The following is an 18,235-nucleotide window of genomic DNA, read 5'->3' as shown; positions in this document are numbered from 1 at the left end:
TAATTTAATAATTGAAAGTGTGAATGCTTCTCTCAATGTGGAACTATCAGTCTATGTCATGGTCTTAGATTAGATTACCTTTATTAGTCCCAGATCGGGGAAATCCAAAAGCAGAAACAGTAAAGACAAACAGTACTCATTAAAGATGCACCTATGCAACAGCAACATATACAAACATGAACTTCATGAAAATACATGTTTTTGCTGCTGACAGACTGAAACATTTGGGCCATGAAGAACCTCCATACATTCCAGTATATTTTGTTAACCGAGAAAAAAAATGTAAAGTAAAACATTACTAGAACTCAATATTTTTCAAACAAATAAAATATTTTTGTCTCAAAAAGACCACGAGTACCACACCAACAAACTAAGTCACAATATCTGAAAAACACAATATGATGCCAAATAAATGAGTAGAACTATATATATTTAATACAAACTAAATACAGTCAACAGTGACAGCATGATGGTGTCACAATGAAAAGTCTACATGTGAATCAAGATTATGATGCAGCATTTTTGGATCACAAATTTAAAGGTGTCAATGACACGTTCTCCAGTTTAATTTTGATATTGGGACTACCTGGGAGTTGGTCTCCCCTTTCTCATTGGGTTGTAATTTGTGGTTATGTGAAGCATTCCACAACAGCACATAGCTGAAGGCTGAAGTCGTTGCTTCATGTGCTAGCTCTCAGCTGCTGCACCCCTGCAGTGAGACACAGGTGTATTTACTTGTCTCGAGCAGTTACATCCATGCATCGCAGATGTGCTGCCTGTCTCTAAACCAGTCGAGCCTCCAACATGCCTGACGGGACTCTTCCACAAATAAGGCTGACGTTTAAGTAGCGGGGCAAAAACAAGAGGAGAAAGCAGCAGGGCAGACACAGCAGGACATCATAAGGGCAAGGTAATGGTATTTTGTTGAATCATGTACCATCTTAATGAGCCCTAGAGTGAAAATCTGGGGGAACAACTAAACCTGAGCGTTAATAATAATCACAGAAAGTTTCCAGACACTTCAGTCGAAGGCACTAAACGGTTGACACATACTGAAACACTCGAAACACTGAAAACATGCCTTGAGAAGTACACACACCGACTGGAGTGCCAGCCGTGGGGTAAACAAGCCAGAATAAAAGCAAATAAAGCCAGCACACTGAAGTGAGATGGGGAGAAAAAAACAAAAACACCAAACAAAAACCAAATACACGTTAGTTATAGCTGTAGTAAACACTTGCTGATCTCAGTTTAGTATTTAAATCGCTCAAACCAACTCCTGCACCAAGACGCTAACTGATTTTTGCGGTGTGGTTCTGACCAAACCAATACAGATCAAGGACAGCACCCAAGAAACGGCATAATTCAATAAAGCATAAATCTGGACGCAATTGTCACCCAAATTGCACTACATGCTATAAAATAGATCAGCCAATCCATATCCACAAATACAATATGTACCCCAATGCAGCAGCGGTGATACAACACATTATAATATTACACAAGAGCCATCATTTTAACAGGGAAAATCACGATGAAGCAGTACAATGCTACAGTATATGCATGAATTTTTTTTTTGTTGTCATTTTATTCGCATTAACTTTCAGTTAGAGTTTGCAGCTTAATACACAAAATAACCGCTCTGTACAGAAAGAAAATGTTAGTATCTAACATGTCACAAATGCAGCAAGCATCTATGTATAACATATCAATTACAGTACACAGATGTGCACAATAACACATGCAGTTTGCGCTTACCATTGGAACATGCTAAACAAGAGGAAAACCTTCTACATGCAAAGTCTCAGGGTGTGCTGACCGTTACAGCACATCTGACCTTAAGCATCATTAAATGAAAATGTTGATGCCATCAGTTGCGGGGTATAAATACACATGAGTGGAGCTTTTAATAGATAAAGAACAAACATGCCGGTAGTTTGAGAAAAGTGATTTAGCCTCAATGTAGGGAAGTTATTTCTAGGCATTCACTTTCACACACATTGGCCTGCTGGTCAAACACATGAAAATTCCACCTCAAAGTTAAAGCGAACAGTTGCCATTTCAGACAGCTCTATTAATACATATATATTATCAGACGTATTTCTGGCAACTTACAGTCTCTGCTGCACAAAGCTTCATATCAAACAGCAGACAGACAACAGATGATTCGCCACAGGTGGTGTGGGTAGCTGCCATTGCTTTCTATTCGTTTCAAGTAAAATGGGAAATGGGAATTTCTCTTCAGAGATCAATAAAGTATCTATCTATCTATCTATCTATCAAATAGTCTTCTTTTCAATACATTTTCCCTCGGTATTACACAAGTTCTTCATGCAAGGAAAGGACGAACAGTGGGGGAACATAATAAATACATATAGGCAGTACGAGCCGAAAAAGCCAGTTTTAGGGAGACCAAAATTTCATACTGGCCAAAAGATACCTGTCAATTCAACATGCTGTAGGTGGGAAAAACATATGACAATACTTTAAGAAATGCTTAAAATGTGAATAAGTCAAGGATGAATTGAGTGTAGTTAAGAGATCAGGCCTGACATGCCAGTTGTCTATAATCGAGCAACTCTTGTATGACCAAACTACTTTACATGGAGTAGAAAAATCATATCTTATTGTCCTAGAGTACTTTAGGATAACACGAATGTGGCTATTATATCATGCAAAGATAACCCTCTTTGGCTCCTGAAACAAAGAGGTTGAGTCACGAGGGAGTTGACAAGCAACAGATAGAATTATCTAACAGCATATATTTGTTATCTAATCAGCCTCATAAATAGTGTCATATTAGCTCAGATCCTGATAAACATCTGTCTAGTGACGGACTGTAGTTTTAAAGACACTGCGGGCACACACACCGTTGGAGACTCCCGGATCATTAAGGCTTTGTAGGGAACAATAAATGCTGCTATTCTGGTTCAAAATATCAAGGGTTAATGATCAACTGAGTGCCTACAGCGCTGGAGTCTTTCATCCGGCCAGTTTCTGCACCGAGCATTGATTCTCCCAAGGTGCGTTTTGCCTCTGTCTCATGCACAAACTATTTATTTTTAGCTTTATAGCTTTCTCCATTGCTGGTCCTAACCCAGCCTATAGAGCTTTCATCTTTAAAGGACATTTATAGCTGCAGAGGGCACTGCCTGGTTTTATTTCCTGGAAGGGAGGTTTAGTTTTCGCAACTGGAGCAAACCATTGAGGAAACATATTTCGGACTGGATGTTTTTAGAGTCAGCTACAACACTTACTTGGATGCGAATCAAACGACTACTGTAACAGGAGCATGGCGAATCAATAGAGTGAAAATATCCACCGTTCAAAGAAGTAAACAAAGTCAGGAAGTGGGATTATCGTGGCAAATATGTGGACAACAATGAATAAAACAGTGAGTGCACATTCAATAGAACAGCAGTTTCGTGGTGCACATCGCCAGCATATCTGACACCAGCAAATCTCAGAGATGCAGCCATTGATCTAGCTATCTGTAACTCAATTAAGTACCAGAGGACAGGGGACATGCAAATGGAACCTGCTGATAAAGAACCGCTATTGACATATTTGATGAAGAATGAGAGAAGATGGAAAGGAAGGAAAGACAGTAAACACAATCAGGATCATAGCTACTAATGACAGACAGCTTCTTATACCGGCGATAATTTCCATTATTCATCTCAAACTAGGGATGAACTATTGAGAGTCATCCTGTTTATGTGCCAGACACCCTCAATGTGAAAGGTCGGCCGAGGAACCATTTCAAGGTTCCTTTGGTCCTTGAAGAAGTGTGATAGAAATCTATTCCATGTCTGTATGTTTAAGGCCTAATGTGACGGTCCTCATCTAATGAACTCTGCCTTTTCATCTCATGAATCCCAATCTTTTCCACAACAGGGAGGCTTCATCGCCTGGGGCTGAAGAGCAGCCATACGATGACTTTGACCAACACAAAAGTGCAGCTGATCTCTGCTCCACGTCTGTGGTACATCACATTTGATTTTCAAACCGCAAATTCTGACTGGTTTATGTGTTTTGTCTTTGGAAATTTGCAGTACCTTGACTAAAAGTATGTACAACATAAGACTGTTTAAAAGTTAACAGTGAAACAGTTAAAAGGCTTTCTCAGCAGACCTGGAGATTTTTAGGTTTTTTTTCATCAGCAACTTTGTTTACATTTTTCACATTACACCCTATGGAAACATTTTCATTGGTCCAACAGAAAGATTTGTGCGTGCATTTAAAGAAAGATAGACGTGAATAAATTAGAGGGGGCAAAAGTAATCCATCTATTAATACTTAGTGAAGACTGTTTTTCCTAGCATGACATCCAGAAGGTGCCTGCTACAGCTACAGACAGGTCCTTGAGGTGGCCCATCCCTCTATAGAAAACACCTCCAGTTCAGTCAGGCTTCCAAGTGAAGACACCTACTCCAAATCAATATATATACTGTCAGTGCAGTTTAGGTCTTTGGACTAGGCTGGCCAATAAAAATATTGTATGAGCGCTTCAGTACAAATTTGTTTTGAACAGCATTTACGGCTGAAGAATTCAACCACTTCAGCTTTGCAACTCTTCATTACTCTTGTCAAGACACTGATAATACCAAGAGGATTTCATGCAGTCCTCCAACAACTTTCGAAGTAGCCATTTTTTGTCAAGTTTTTCATCATGCATCCCTCCTCTTCTTTTGACCAAATAAATCCAAGTCCCAAAGAAACTTTCTACACATCAACCTACCAATGAGCTTTATTATTTATTGAATGATAAACAACTGCGCAGTCAGCAGACAGATATTGTTGAGGTTCACTTTGCTAGGCAAGTCATTTTTATATAATTATATTTCCCTTGCATATCTTTGTGACACAAATATCCTACCAGGGTGAACTCATCAATGATTTCACTTAATCTACCTTCGAGTGTGACTGATTATTCCTGAACTTGTACAAAGCACACAGACATAATGCAAGTAGTTGTACTTCCCGTGTACTTTCCCCATTTACACACTAATTAATGAACATTCAAGATATTTAAGCGAACACTATTTACGTAAGTGAACACTTACATTTTATAACATACGTATTGATACTAGGTCTGTTTGAATTCTAAAATTCACAACCAGTACTTTCTCCTTTGCGTGTTTGTCAATGAAGAGTCAGCAGTGATAAAAGGGGGAAGTCAAACGCCAAACAGACATTTGCAATTCACCATATTGCTGTCAATTGGGAAATCCGAACATTGCTGACTAAACTCGGTTGTATAACTTTTACACGTGTCATTTATTAGTGCAGAGTTCGACTTCCCCAACATTTTATGTATTGCCAAAAGACATCTGAGTGACAGATTCCATATGTATTTTGATAATACTGAGTTAAAAGGAGTGGTTAAAACCACAGATTAAAATGCAGACAGTTTTGCCGCAACCAATGAGAAGGTGGTCTGAGAGACACCATATCAAGGAACAACCAGTGGGGGGCCCTCAGACTACAGTCACAACACTATGTCTGTCTCGTTGTAAGTCGATTTGGATAAAGCATGGGCTAAATGAAATGCCATTAAATGTAATGACTACTAGTCTCCCTCATTCTGCGCATTGATTGTTGTGCCAGGGTCACTTCAGACATGTTCGACCTAATGGCTCTGCGATTAGCAGCTCACATAGTCCATAAACGTCAAAAGAAGATTTTGCCCAGACAAGTCGTCATAGCTTATAACAGTTTGCCTCCACTCTTAAGGTTTTGTAAAAATGTAGTCAGGCAAAGCTGAGTAAACACTCACATGATTCCTCCATGGCAAGTGTGTTCTGCTTGTAATCACTGAAGACACCCACTTAGTAAACACAAACATACTTGACGGATGTGTAAAAGGTTCCGCTCCTGGTGATCCTCCAGTTGGACTTGGGAATCGCACTACAATGCACCCATAAATAAATACATTTATTTGGGGGTTTTTCTTGGTGCTTCAAGAGTGACGGTGAGGTGGGTTGCCAGAATTTTGTATGCGATCTCTTTTCACCTCCACGCCACATGTTTCGGTTTGGAAAACACCCTAGATTATGTTGTCGATTCGAAGCGAAAATCATTGTTCAGGTTGCGCTGCACAGTGTTTGATCATGTGACATGCGGTGACTCTTTGCCACCGAAGCTAAATGTTGCCTTTCTTTCATTATTCAGCCAAATATATTTGGTGCATCCGTAATTGCACCGAACCTAGATGTCTTCAGCTGTCACCTGAGCCAGCCATAACATGGTCATTGATGGTCACATGAAATTGGGGCTTAAAGGAAAAAAGAAAACACCAAGGCATAAAATATTTTAGCTTAGCTTAAAAGCTTATTCAAACTGTATCATCAGTTAAACAGACATCAGTTTACACTGCTAATATAAAGGCAGTCTAATGTAATTTATCACAACCAGTGCACGAAAATAAACAGAATCTAGTTACAAATTACATTGTCATGGTCAAATACATCAACATTTCGCCGCAATCGTTTTTCAAATGACCATGATCAAAATTGAAAAGCCCTAAAATAGAAATACTAAAATGCTTAACCTTAACCCTATGCTTATACAAGGACAAAAATGCAATACAGAAAAATAGAAGCCACATTTTTCCTGAGGAAGATTTGAAAATATTGCAAGCATTGTTGTGTTTCAGTTGACGGCGGCTCATGATAGCTTCATTAACATACATGAAAAATAGCTACAAGCACGTGGAAAAATGACCAATAATATCAATGCAAGCTTCAGTAGCTCTTTCTGACTCATACAGCAGCACTCACGTGTGTAGATTGAACTATAAACATTTTTGGTGGCCCATTAATGATTTACTGTTTATTCATTTACTGTAATTTATCAAAAACACTTAACATTTACAACAGCATGTTTTAACTCTGTGTCAACTTTAAAGCCAGGTGGCTAATATTCTGGCTCAAGCTAGTATTGTCCAAAGTTTGGAATTCACCTCCTGTGCAGTTCATACTCTAAAGCTATGTTATGAAAACATCCCTAACTTCATTCCTTTTGTGGTTTAAAGGGTTGGCCAAAAAAATCTGCTGATCTTAAAACTATGTATTCCCTTCCAATCATAAAGCCGGCCAGTGTTGTTTTTCCCCTACTCCATGCTTTCCATGGATCCCCACCCTCCAAAAATTTGAATCCACTAATTGATTTGTGAAATTGTTTTAAAATAGTACACAGAATCAATTGCATTAGAACAGAACATTGCCTTGAGCAACAAAGGTTTTCATGTCAGAGAGACACAAATGGGAATGCATAAAAGTGGAAATGACTACCTGATGATTCACACACACGGCAGCCTATGGTGAATAAAAGGAACCCCGCGACTTCCCTCTTTCTTCTGCAGACCTACAAACCGGAATCCAGACAGCCCGGAACAACTGCTCTCCAGTGTCAACTATACAAAACATAATGAGAGCTTTGCTGTGCCAGTTCTCCTGAGAGCACTTCTACAGCCTTGAAAAGTCTGGCCAAAAAAATGATAGGATTCCAATCTACTGTATGGGGACTACATTTTTCCTCACTATTAATTACATGAAAATCATTGAACAGTAAGGCATGTTTCGAAAAAGGAACACAGAAAACATTGAACCTGCTCGCGAGACTATGGGTCAATAGACATTCTTGATCCTATTCCTCTTTTTTACAAACCATTTGTTACAAAATGTGTAAGAACAATTTCTCTCACCCTCAATTTTGGCAATGCTGCAACCAATTTATACAATGATTAACAAGCTAAAAAATATATAATTTACGGGCGTTTATAGTACAACAAGACTTGTTATGCTTGTGCGGAGACATGATTTTAAGGGTCAGAGTATCAGGGTGTTGGTGAGCCAGGCAAGAGGAGGTACCCTGGTTTTGGGGTGCTGGTTATCTGAGCTGGGTCATAAATGTTACCAAAAGACACAATCAGTTTTTTTTATCTTCGGTAAAAGATGGACTAAACTGATTTCACTTGTGGCAGTAGAGCTTAAAAAAAAGACCATATAACATGATACTAAACTGACCTTGGAGGGAGTTTGAAGACTTTTTGACTGAGAAGATAATCTCCTGATGAAGGGGTGGAAGTTGGACTTTAATTAGGCAGATTTTAAGGTCTTCTGGGCTGGGAAGGGAACCTTTTAGTTCTAAACCACTTCTGGCATGAGCAGAGTGGCGTTTGGGTTTGTCTGTCAGTAACGAGTTTAGGCTGAAAATAGCAAAACACCTGCAGCATCCGGTGCAAGTCTGGGTTGTGATCAAAATGGGGGCCCAGTTGATTAATCTGAGTGGCCTGCTTTTTCTTCCCAAGCTCCAGTTGGAGGAGGTGAGAGCCTCTCATGAGGGTCTCACATGGGCATTGCTCTTCAAATCCAAGTCCGGCATCTCAACTTCCTCCAAGTCTGTTGTTCTGCTGGACTTTCAAAATGATTGGATGCAGGTCAACCTATAGCTGGAACCGGCTGAATGGACCGGTGTTATCAGTGCCCTGGCAGCTGTTTGCAGCAACTCAGGTTAAGAAGGGAAAAGGGGAGGACCAAAGAAGCTGGTGTGTGTGAGGCAGAGCGCAAAAGAGAAGGGAGGTTGATGGTATTGATAAGAAAGCATAAGAGGAAGCACATCTTCCTCCTGCACACGATGGGTGATGGATTATAAAGTTATCAGCTCGCAGGCCAAATAAAGAAACAGCTGCGGCCATCCCCCAGCACAGGCGATAAGTTTAAGATAAAGCTGTTTCTCAATCACTTGGCCGGTGAGCGGAACACAGGTATGCTCTGTTATGCTGGTCTAAACATTGATGCCCTGAGCTTCCTGGCGACGCACCACAGTCGCATGTCAGGCTACAGGACACAATCATTAGCACTCAATCCATCCATCTTGCTAGCAGCGATCTAGGAGGGGTAATGTGGGGGGGGAAGACTGATGGCTGACAAGAGCAGTATTGGTATGTGCAGTGACAGAGATGAGACTCTAATCTGGCACAAAACAAATATTTCCTGATTTCCCACCGACTTTCTTCCCCTTCCACTTCCCCTTATATTAAAATATCTGTCACCATCTGCTCAGGTAAACCAAAGCTGTGTCAATCTGCCGGTCTTGGATGACTGACGTGATGGTGATGTCAGTGTTGCTTAGGTGTTGTAGATGGGGGGAAGGGAGTGGAACGCACTGAAGCCAACGACAAATCCAGTAATAAGCTCTATAGTTTGAGAGACGAAACTGGAGGGAGAGACCACAGACTCTGCTCAGCCTCCATTAGTCTTCAGCAGACAGACACTGTAGCAGATGAGCCACAGCGATCCCACTCCTCACTGTTGCCACGGAGAGAGGCGAGGAGAAGCAGTCTGACTGCAACAACATTTGAGGGTCATTTCAAGAACACAACAAGGGAAAGCGGACACCGGCTCCATTTTCAGCTCATGCAGGGGACCAGAGCCACTACTATCTCTCTCTCTCTGCCTCTCTCTCTTCCCCTCCCTTGTTTGGACCCAGCAACTAAATCAATACAAATGACAACACAGTTGGAAGGTCATCCATGAGCACTGTTGTGGAATGCTTATCGATACATGGTACACACTGTAGAATAGATGGAAAAACAAAAGCATATCCTGGTAGGCATCCAGCCCGCCCGCCAGTCCGTCTCCAGCTGGAGATACAAACAGAGCAGTTACTTATTCTCTCTCTTTTCTATAAACACGATCATGCAAAATGGAGCTGAACGTGGCTGAGAGAACAATCCTGGAGGCAGGTATCACCCTGCCCTGCTTTACGTCAAGAATTTCACACACGTGTCAGACAGAATTTTTCGAAAAAGGGCTCAGACAATCTGAAGCATGGTTGGACACGGTGCCCTCAAAACACAAACACAACAGCTACACTGTGACTGAAGCTAGTCAGGTCAATAGAAGACACAAGCGGCAGACGCGCGCACATAGATGAAAGCAGCACCAGCAGCAGGGGGGGAAGAAAAAGCCAGAAAGACATAACGATGTTACAGAAGGAGCAGAGTTTGCTACTTACAGAATATTCAATGGTTCCTTTGGGTCTCTGGAACGACATGCGCCTTCCATCCTTCTTCTCAGGGGTCTTCTTCTGGCCGGTATCTGTAAGCAAGCGAGGCAAGGTACGCATTACATTCATGTTCCCCTCTCCCCAGCTCGTCACAAGCTGCCGTTTCCCAGCCCCGTGGGTAGACAGCTCATTCGTCAACAGTGAGCCAGCCAGCCAGCGATGTGAGCGGAGAGCGCCGGACAGCTTTCTCTCTCGCTACGCTTCTCCTTCCCACTCTGCTCCTACCCTGCTGCTCTCGCTCTCTCTTGCACCGTTCGCGCCAGCCTCTCTCTCCTCCTCTCTATGTTCTCCTCCTCGCTCAACATACACAGCAATGACAGCTGTTGAGAGCGCTTCACCTCTCGGTCGCCCTCTTCTCCCTGTCGCCTCTCAGGACAGGGAGAGGCAGGACGGACTTCCATCAGAGCGCAGATCTGCACGCGATAGGAGGATGGATACGGTTGAAAACTGTGATTCCTAAAGCTTGATAGAAATGGAAAGGGAAGTGGGGGTGGAATGATGGTGAGGGGAGGGTTTGGTGCTTTGCTTTGGTTGGGTAATGGGAATACTGTGTGGATTATCTCAGCAAGAGGGTGGTAGTCAAGGATGGGCTTTTCTTTATTTTGATGTTTGAAGTAGAACAGCTACCTACACATTAAGGAAAATGTTTAAGAAGGTGTTTGAAGTCTTCAAATTCGCCCAGACACAAAACTATACTCTGAGAAAACAATATTAGCTTCCCCAATTGCGAAGATTCCCACCGCAGCTGGAAGTATTTTAGCCTTTTCCCTGTAGGAACTGTACTTTTTTCATCTTCTACATGTCCATCCAAGCTTGGTTTTTCACGAGCCAACATCGGGCCACAAGCTGGCAAATGGCACCCCTTAACTTTAACAAGCAGCTTGATTAACTTCAAATGCCCGACACTCAAAATAGGAGGTGTTTAGAAAGGTTGCAGAGGTAGATAAACTTGGCTTTATCTTTCAACTAAATAGATTGGCTGATCACCAATCCAGCAGTAATATGGATATCAGTGGAGATCCATTGAGCGGGTGTTTGATTGGTGCATCCCTACTGAATACACATTATTTACAGGTTTAAGGTGTCACCATTGGAAGCAGCAGAACAGCAGTTTGTTAAGATCAACGGGATCCAAATACTATTTTAAGCAGGAAAATATCTGATTTGATGGGCTAAAGCAGATGCGCAAGTGTGAACACTAGATGCTGAACTAGGGGCAGCAGTGCATCCCTGAGACTAGTCTCCCAGGAAGCAAGCATAGCAGGTGATTCAGTGAAAAAGTCTTGTTTATGTGGAACAACCAATGAGTTTTTACCTTAAATGAAAACAAAACCATTGAGAAGACAAATCTACAGATCGGCACAACTCAAGATGGCTGATATCAGGTTTGTGTATTCAACTCACAACTGAAATCAACAAACACACAGTTCCTGCACCACGACAATTAACACACACTTATATATTACTATACTATGATTGTCTTCACTTTTTCCTGAGGAGTTGACTTTTGTTGGCGCAGTAGAGGCTCAATCAAGCTACTAACTGACTTATCCAGGTTGCATCGTCCAAAGACAAATTCCTATTTCTCTCCAACAGTTGGACTGAGCAGCTCCATTCACATTAAATGTCCAATCTTAGTCAGACTTGGGCAATAATGGGTTGTCTGTTTGCTTGTTCTGTTTCTAATCACATTCCTCCAGTAAAGCGGCGTGACGTAACATCTCATTCTATATTAAAGATGCAGACTAAAGCTGAAAGAAGCTACAGCCAACTCAACCACTGTTGTTTGAAGAACAACGAAAATACTATATGATCCCGAGTCTCCTGAAGCCTTGAAAATGACATGCTGAGGCAAGGCTCATCTGTCAGGATCAAGTACTTATACTTGTATATGTTCTTTATTTTGCATTTATTCGTTGAAGCGAAAACCTGATTGTCTTGTCATTAGTGATGTGCGACAGACAAAAAAAAAAAAGACAATTTTCTCATTTCGGTGATAACGATAATCACAATTAATCCATTTTCATTTTATTCCATGTGTTGAACACTTGGTCTCTCTTGAAACTTTTATGATGGAACTTATTATTGTAGTTTGTCTCCTAATTCATCATTTGCTTGTTTAATTATAATAGTAAATTAAGTGTAGAGATGAGAAAGTCAATATTTCACGTCTCTGGTAGAACCCGATTGTGTCTGACAGACTGCCAGTTTTATTTAGGGTTTAAATTGAGCCAGCTGTCTGCTGCCCCCAATGTATCTCATGTCTCAGTCTACTTTGACTCTGGACCCACCTGGACACACTTCCTTGATGCTATTAAAGAAATATTAGAAATAATGTGAAAAATGATCTCAAATTCTATTCTTGAAATCATTATACAAACTGAAACAGGAAAAAAATACCCTACAAAGGATGTAAGTAGAAAACCTCAATGAATTGTAGGTCAATTCCTAAAAGCAGCTTTTGACTAATGCGTATCGACCGATACTGATCTGATACCAGTGTTCACCTTCTTTCTTGCTATAGGTTAACACTGATCTTGCTTTGAGTAAAACACAAAAATGTATATGGAATTACAAACTTGATATTTATTTAACAAGTGGTTACCAAATGTTGCATAGAGCAGCTGCCGCTGACATCCATTCATTCAAGTCCACAGCAAATAGTGACCCACAATGGTATGGTGAGACCCTCTTGAAATCCATCAAGTAACTTGCGATATAGCCATCCTCACGTGAGTAGAGAACTGCCGCACCGCTCAGCCTCAGGAGGAAATTGAAAATTCCGCTGCAGCAACACTGTATCTGCTGTTAGATGTTGCCATGATATCATGATGATGATAAAATTTTATGATAAAAAAAGTATTATTATAAAAACAATTGTGTGCATTCAGCCTATGGGTATTAATGTCTCATTAGAGGATGTACTGTATGGTTGCAAAAGAAGAAGAAAAATTGCAATAATGGGGGACGACAGAAAAAAAGATGGAGGAGAGGGCAAGGGTGTGAACCAAGGGTGTGAATGGAACAAAGAACCAGTAGATGAAAGATGAAAGACAACGAAAGGATGGACATTAAATAAGTTAGCCTATTGGGAGATGACTCTAGGAACATTAGAGGATTCCCCTTGGCGGTCAGATTCATGAATGTGTGATCAGCCTTGTTGTTTTATTTATTTATTACTTTTTTTTAAATAATTACTATTATTATTTGTTTTGTTCATTACTGTACAATGTACCAAAGCACTTTCCGAGTTGGTAGGATTCTCACTGACATTGGCAACAAAGCTTTCCGATTCTGAAGAACACTCTCATACTGTAGATTCAGGCACCGAGTCGCACTCAGAAGTTTGCATTTATATAAAAGTGATCTACAAGTGGATTGGTAACTTCTGGTGATTGAATAATAAAAGTGTGAGAATTTGTCACCCATAGGAAATCCCGTTAATATGTATGTATTTTGTTGCAGGAGGCACTTCATTGTTCCATTTTCATCGGTCTTCACTAAGCGCTCCAACATGAGTCATTCACCAGTGTTGCTATTTTGGGGACGCAGGACGACCGCACAGAAAGTGAGAAGGGGGGGAAATGTGAGCTGATTAAGGTGTAAATATCACACCCGTTATGATGAGACGGCGCACAGAAAACATCGACAAGGACAATGTCAATAGTAACAGGATAGAGTAGATTGCAGCTTTCTGCATTGTCGTAAACAGAAAGTGGCACTGTCTTGCAACACAGAGAGTTTCTGATCCAGTATACCTGCCTTCTTAGTTCTTAAATAAAGCCTTCCTGTGACCCCCGCACAGCTAAATATGTCCTGAAGCTGAAACGTAGTTAAACTCGTGATTGATTTTCCCTTCAAAATCTGTTCCATTGATTGATGATTGTAAAGGACTACGGAAGCCCGAGGACATGAAATGTATTCGACACAGACTGCTGTAGGGAACAAATCATTAGAAACTAGAACATGAATATCACAATGGTATTGTTACCATAAGCCAGGCATTATTAATTTTCTCACCATTAAAAGTATTGAGACAGAATCACATGGTTTTATGTGGCTCAACCGGCTAATCGCTTGAATAGACTTTTTTTTATTGTTGCAAATGAAAAGATAACAACAACCTACAGGAACACTTGTCAGACATGGCTATGTGAGACAAAATGTAAGATACATAAAGCACACATATCAAATCTTTGCTCCAATCAGGATCATAAGGCCAGATTCCAGCCAATACACAGCCCCAGGAATGAGAGCATGAATGAGTATTTCATTCAGTAAAAACATAACTGGACTAGCAGCAGAAAGCACATTGTAAAATGGTGGACTAAAAATAACCCTTGGTTGGATGTTTTTTTTCTTGTTCACACACACCAGATACTGGATGTAAACACAACAGAGGGACACATGAAAGAACAAAACCTCTCGACGTGGTTGGCTCCATGATAATCCAAGAATCTGTTGTTTAGAGACAAAAGCTAACAGATCCGCCAGTCGCAGTCCATTTCATCCTTTGATAATTTTTTTAAAAAATTGCTGAGGGATTGTTTCTCCAGCATTCTTCCATCCTGACAGGGACACCATGCTCGTGCAGTATGAAACATCACTACTTAAATGGCAGAAATGGGAGCATGCAAAGACGCTGAGGCTGGAGCAGCAAAGCAATGGGCCTGTGGCCACTGTCATTTGAGATAAGGCAAATGCAGTTTTCTTTTCTCAGCACCGTGGAAAAACGTCTAACCGGAGTAAACTGTGCCTGAATGTTATCTAATTTGTTGTTCAACCAAGTAAAACAACAGAGTGGCCACATTGCTTAGTGTTGTAGATTCCCATAAAGAACACGGCCATTAATGGCCTCCATTACACTACCACTGGGTCACCAGCGAGAAAAGTGGTGTGACTCGCACAAGCCGTGAAAGGAGCGAGTGTGTGACGGAGAAAACACACTCAGTCTGCAAACCTCTCAGTGATTCAGTCACAGGGCATCATGCATCTGTGAGCAGCTCCACAAAAACACAAGAGACTGTTGGGTCGTGCGATGTAAAAAAGTCACATGAATCACAACATAACTGAACTGAGTCTGTTGCAATGTTTATATTTGTATTCAACTATTGTTAATGATGACTCTAAACTACCAGAGCCCATGAGAGATGGAGGGCAAGTGTTGCCTCAGGCTTGACCCAGTGATTTTGCTAGGAAAGCCCCATGGGAGCAAGTGAAGTGTCGTAAAAAAAATGTAGCATCTTACGTTTCAAAAAGTGTTTTCTTTTTGCTCTTATGATAAAATCAGAACCCAAACAAAAAAATGACATGATCCAAGCCAACTGAATAACTTGCTAAGCTTTATATTGTCCTTCAGTTACTCAGAAGTTGGCTCTCTAGATTACAACTGCAGCAAAGAAGGCTTTTACTGTCAATCATCTATGAATAAATTATCATTTGAAAGCATTCTTTTGATGAATCAATTAAACAAACTAAACTGTTTGAAAACATTGCAGTTTATTGAGCTTTCTAAAAAAGCAGGAACACCTTAAAGCAAACAGCAGCGACGGAACTTACATTTGATTATGTAAATCACACGTCAGGGTTGGGAAATCTTTGGCGTACTGAACAAGCTGCTCTTTTTCACTGTGCAAACATGCTGTGCCCAGGCAATCTGCTGAGACTGAATCACAACGTCTAAATTCAAAAGTCCCCTCACTTTGCACACAGTCATGACGACGTGAGGCAGAGGAACAAGACACTCAACAACTATCTGCCGAACATTCCTGCATAGTCTGATAGAATACACAAGCAGTCAATTTCCCTTTGCTCTCGGTCCCCTGCCTGCAGGCAGTGCAGACCTACCCGGATGTTATTTTTAGAAGAACCTTGAACAGTTGATGGGGCAAATGCTAACTGAGCAGGTGCCAGTTAAACTGGAAACTTTAACAAACAAAATACTGGTCAGCAGACAGAGAGAGGTGAGATTCAGAAGTTGTGAAACTGGAATCAAATTAATCAGATGAAGTGAACTGCCTCCTCTGTCATTGGTATATTTGTACAAATCATACTACAATACTACTCTGTTCTCTCGGCAGCAGCATGTCTGCTGTGAAGGTTCTATCAATCTGTCATGTAAAGTTTGCATTCTGCAGCACATGCACGGGAAAATGCTGTGCAGGGAAGCGCTTTAAAATTAAACACGCCATTTAAAGCGAGAGTTTTCCGAGCTCATGAAAGTGAGACCGCTGGTTCCTCAGTAGCTGGCTCTGAGCGTAGCTACCGCTTAGGAACACCCACCGGTCCGAGCTTGTCATTCGGAACGCTCAAAAAATAGCCCAAGAAATAACTACTCATAGCTAGCTAGATGACCAGCCTTTCTCAGGTGTCGATGACCGGATCTGTTGGCGTTTGGAGCTGTGTGCAGGGTTCCTTAACCACCTCAATCTGAAACTTTTGAAAACATCCGAGTGGAAACTTTGGGGTTAACAGTCATATATTAAAAATTTCTGAAGAGACATACTGCAGTTGCAGTCACTAATCACCATCTCCAGGTGAGATAGAGGACAGTGGTCTGTAAAAGTTCAGATGAAGAATGAAGACCTGTGTGTTAAGTCGTGGAGCACCTCACATGAACTCCACAGTGTGATCAGTGAATGTGTTCAGCAGAGTGCTTACTCAAATAAAACTGGAGAAAAAAAGTGCTGACGATCACACAATGACACCACGGCTTAAACGATAAGCTAGCAGTCTAGTTCTATTCATATTAATCTCTAGGTGAACATGCCATCTTTATTATACTGAAGAGGAGCAGGCAGGCTTTTTTATGTGCGAGTCAAAGGAAGTCCCCTCTTATCTATCACAGGTAGCTGTTGCATGATTACAGTCTATAAACAAGGCATTATTACACTTAAGTTCACCCAGTCCTCATGGTGTCAAGTTGCTGTGGTGAGCAATCTTTTGGTGGACTCATCACAGATAAGGATTTCCGGAAGGATTAAAAAAAACAAACACACACATAAAAAAAAAACAAAAAAAATGGAATGGAACACAGCCAATAAAGATGCAACAGAGAAACAATGGCTGAGAGGGGAAAGTTTTGACATTTGCTGAATTGGTGAGAATAAAAAGATTTTTTAATCATGGGAAGTATATGTTCCTGCAGATGTAAAAATATTGGTGAAATGACCACAGTGAATTCTGTGATTTTTATATACTAATGCACATGATGTTTAAGAGATGCATTGTTTCATGAAATATACTCAACTGATCTGAAGCATTTTGTCTGGCCTCGACCAAAGCCTGGCATAGTCTTTAAAAGCTGGATAAATGTTTTGGAAACAAAGTTGAGTGAAATACATCCTTGACAAGCTCACTGAGACAAGAAAGTCAGTTTAAAACCCTCCGGCCACATAGACCATGCTGCACCCAAACAGCAGGAAGGGCGTCTTGTTTGGATTGATTCATTCAAAGGTGGGGCAGTTTTCCTCAGGTACCTGCAGTATGTGTTGTATCTCTTAGTCCTTTACTTTAACCACTGCACTCTTGGTCACCTGGGTTTAATTTGACTTCATGGCGGTAGAATTGTAAAAAGTAATGTGCTATGTGTCAGTGCTTTTAACCCGTTGTCTGAGATAAAATACATTCACAATATATGCCAGTTAATCAACACTATTGTGAGTTTTTGACAACATAGTAACTGTCTAAATGGAATGGGAGGCAAAAAAGATGAAAAAAGGAAGCAGATTTTTCAACATCATTGCAACTCAAAAATGACATAACACAAATTGAGAAGATGAATTATTTATACCACATATAATGTCCAGGCATTTTAGCTGGTTTGGCAGGACATGAACTAAAAAGTAAACCAACTTGCTTTAAGCAGGAGTTTGAGTGAGACTCTCGCATACCAAAAGCCTCCAATTACTGTTGTAACAAAAATCTAGTTGTTTTCCAGCTATGTTTCAAATATAATTAACACATGTCAGTCGCTCTGCGAACTCACTGTCACGGTAGTGTCGCCATAAGTGTCAGTTCTTGGCCAAGTTGCCTTGTGCTGAACAGTGGCTTAATTTTCCCATACAAGCAGTTCAGCAGTAGCATTCAATTTGTCATATGTTGAGGCTCCATTACAAATGGTGCACATGGAGATTCAATTTGCTTACTGACCTGCAGAGAG

The 18,235-nt window shown here is 40.9% G+C and overlaps 1 protein-coding gene across 7 annotated transcripts in view; it reads right to left on the bottom strand.

The window, feature by feature from the left end:
* The window catches only part of oxr1a (oxidation resistance 1a), a 139,747-nt gene that overhangs the window by 33,349 nt on the left and 88,163 nt on the right, over positions 1–18,235 (bottom strand). For all 7 annotated transcript variants that reach the window (XM_053881787.1, XM_053881786.1, XM_053881789.1 and 4 more), the window contains one exon: positions 10,024–10,106. In XM_053881787.1, the coding sequence (XP_053737762.1) occupies positions 10,024–10,106 (83 nt within the window). The remainder of the gene's footprint in view (positions 1–10,023; positions 10,107–18,235) is intronic.

Source organism: Synchiropus splendidus, chromosome 12 (genome assembly GCF_027744825.2).
Source record: "Synchiropus splendidus isolate RoL2022-P1 chromosome 12, RoL_Sspl_1.0, whole genome shotgun sequence".
Lineage (NCBI taxonomy): Eukaryota > Metazoa > Chordata > Actinopteri > Syngnathiformes > Callionymidae > Synchiropus > Synchiropus splendidus.
This window is presented reverse-complemented; position numbering and strand designations above follow the sequence as displayed.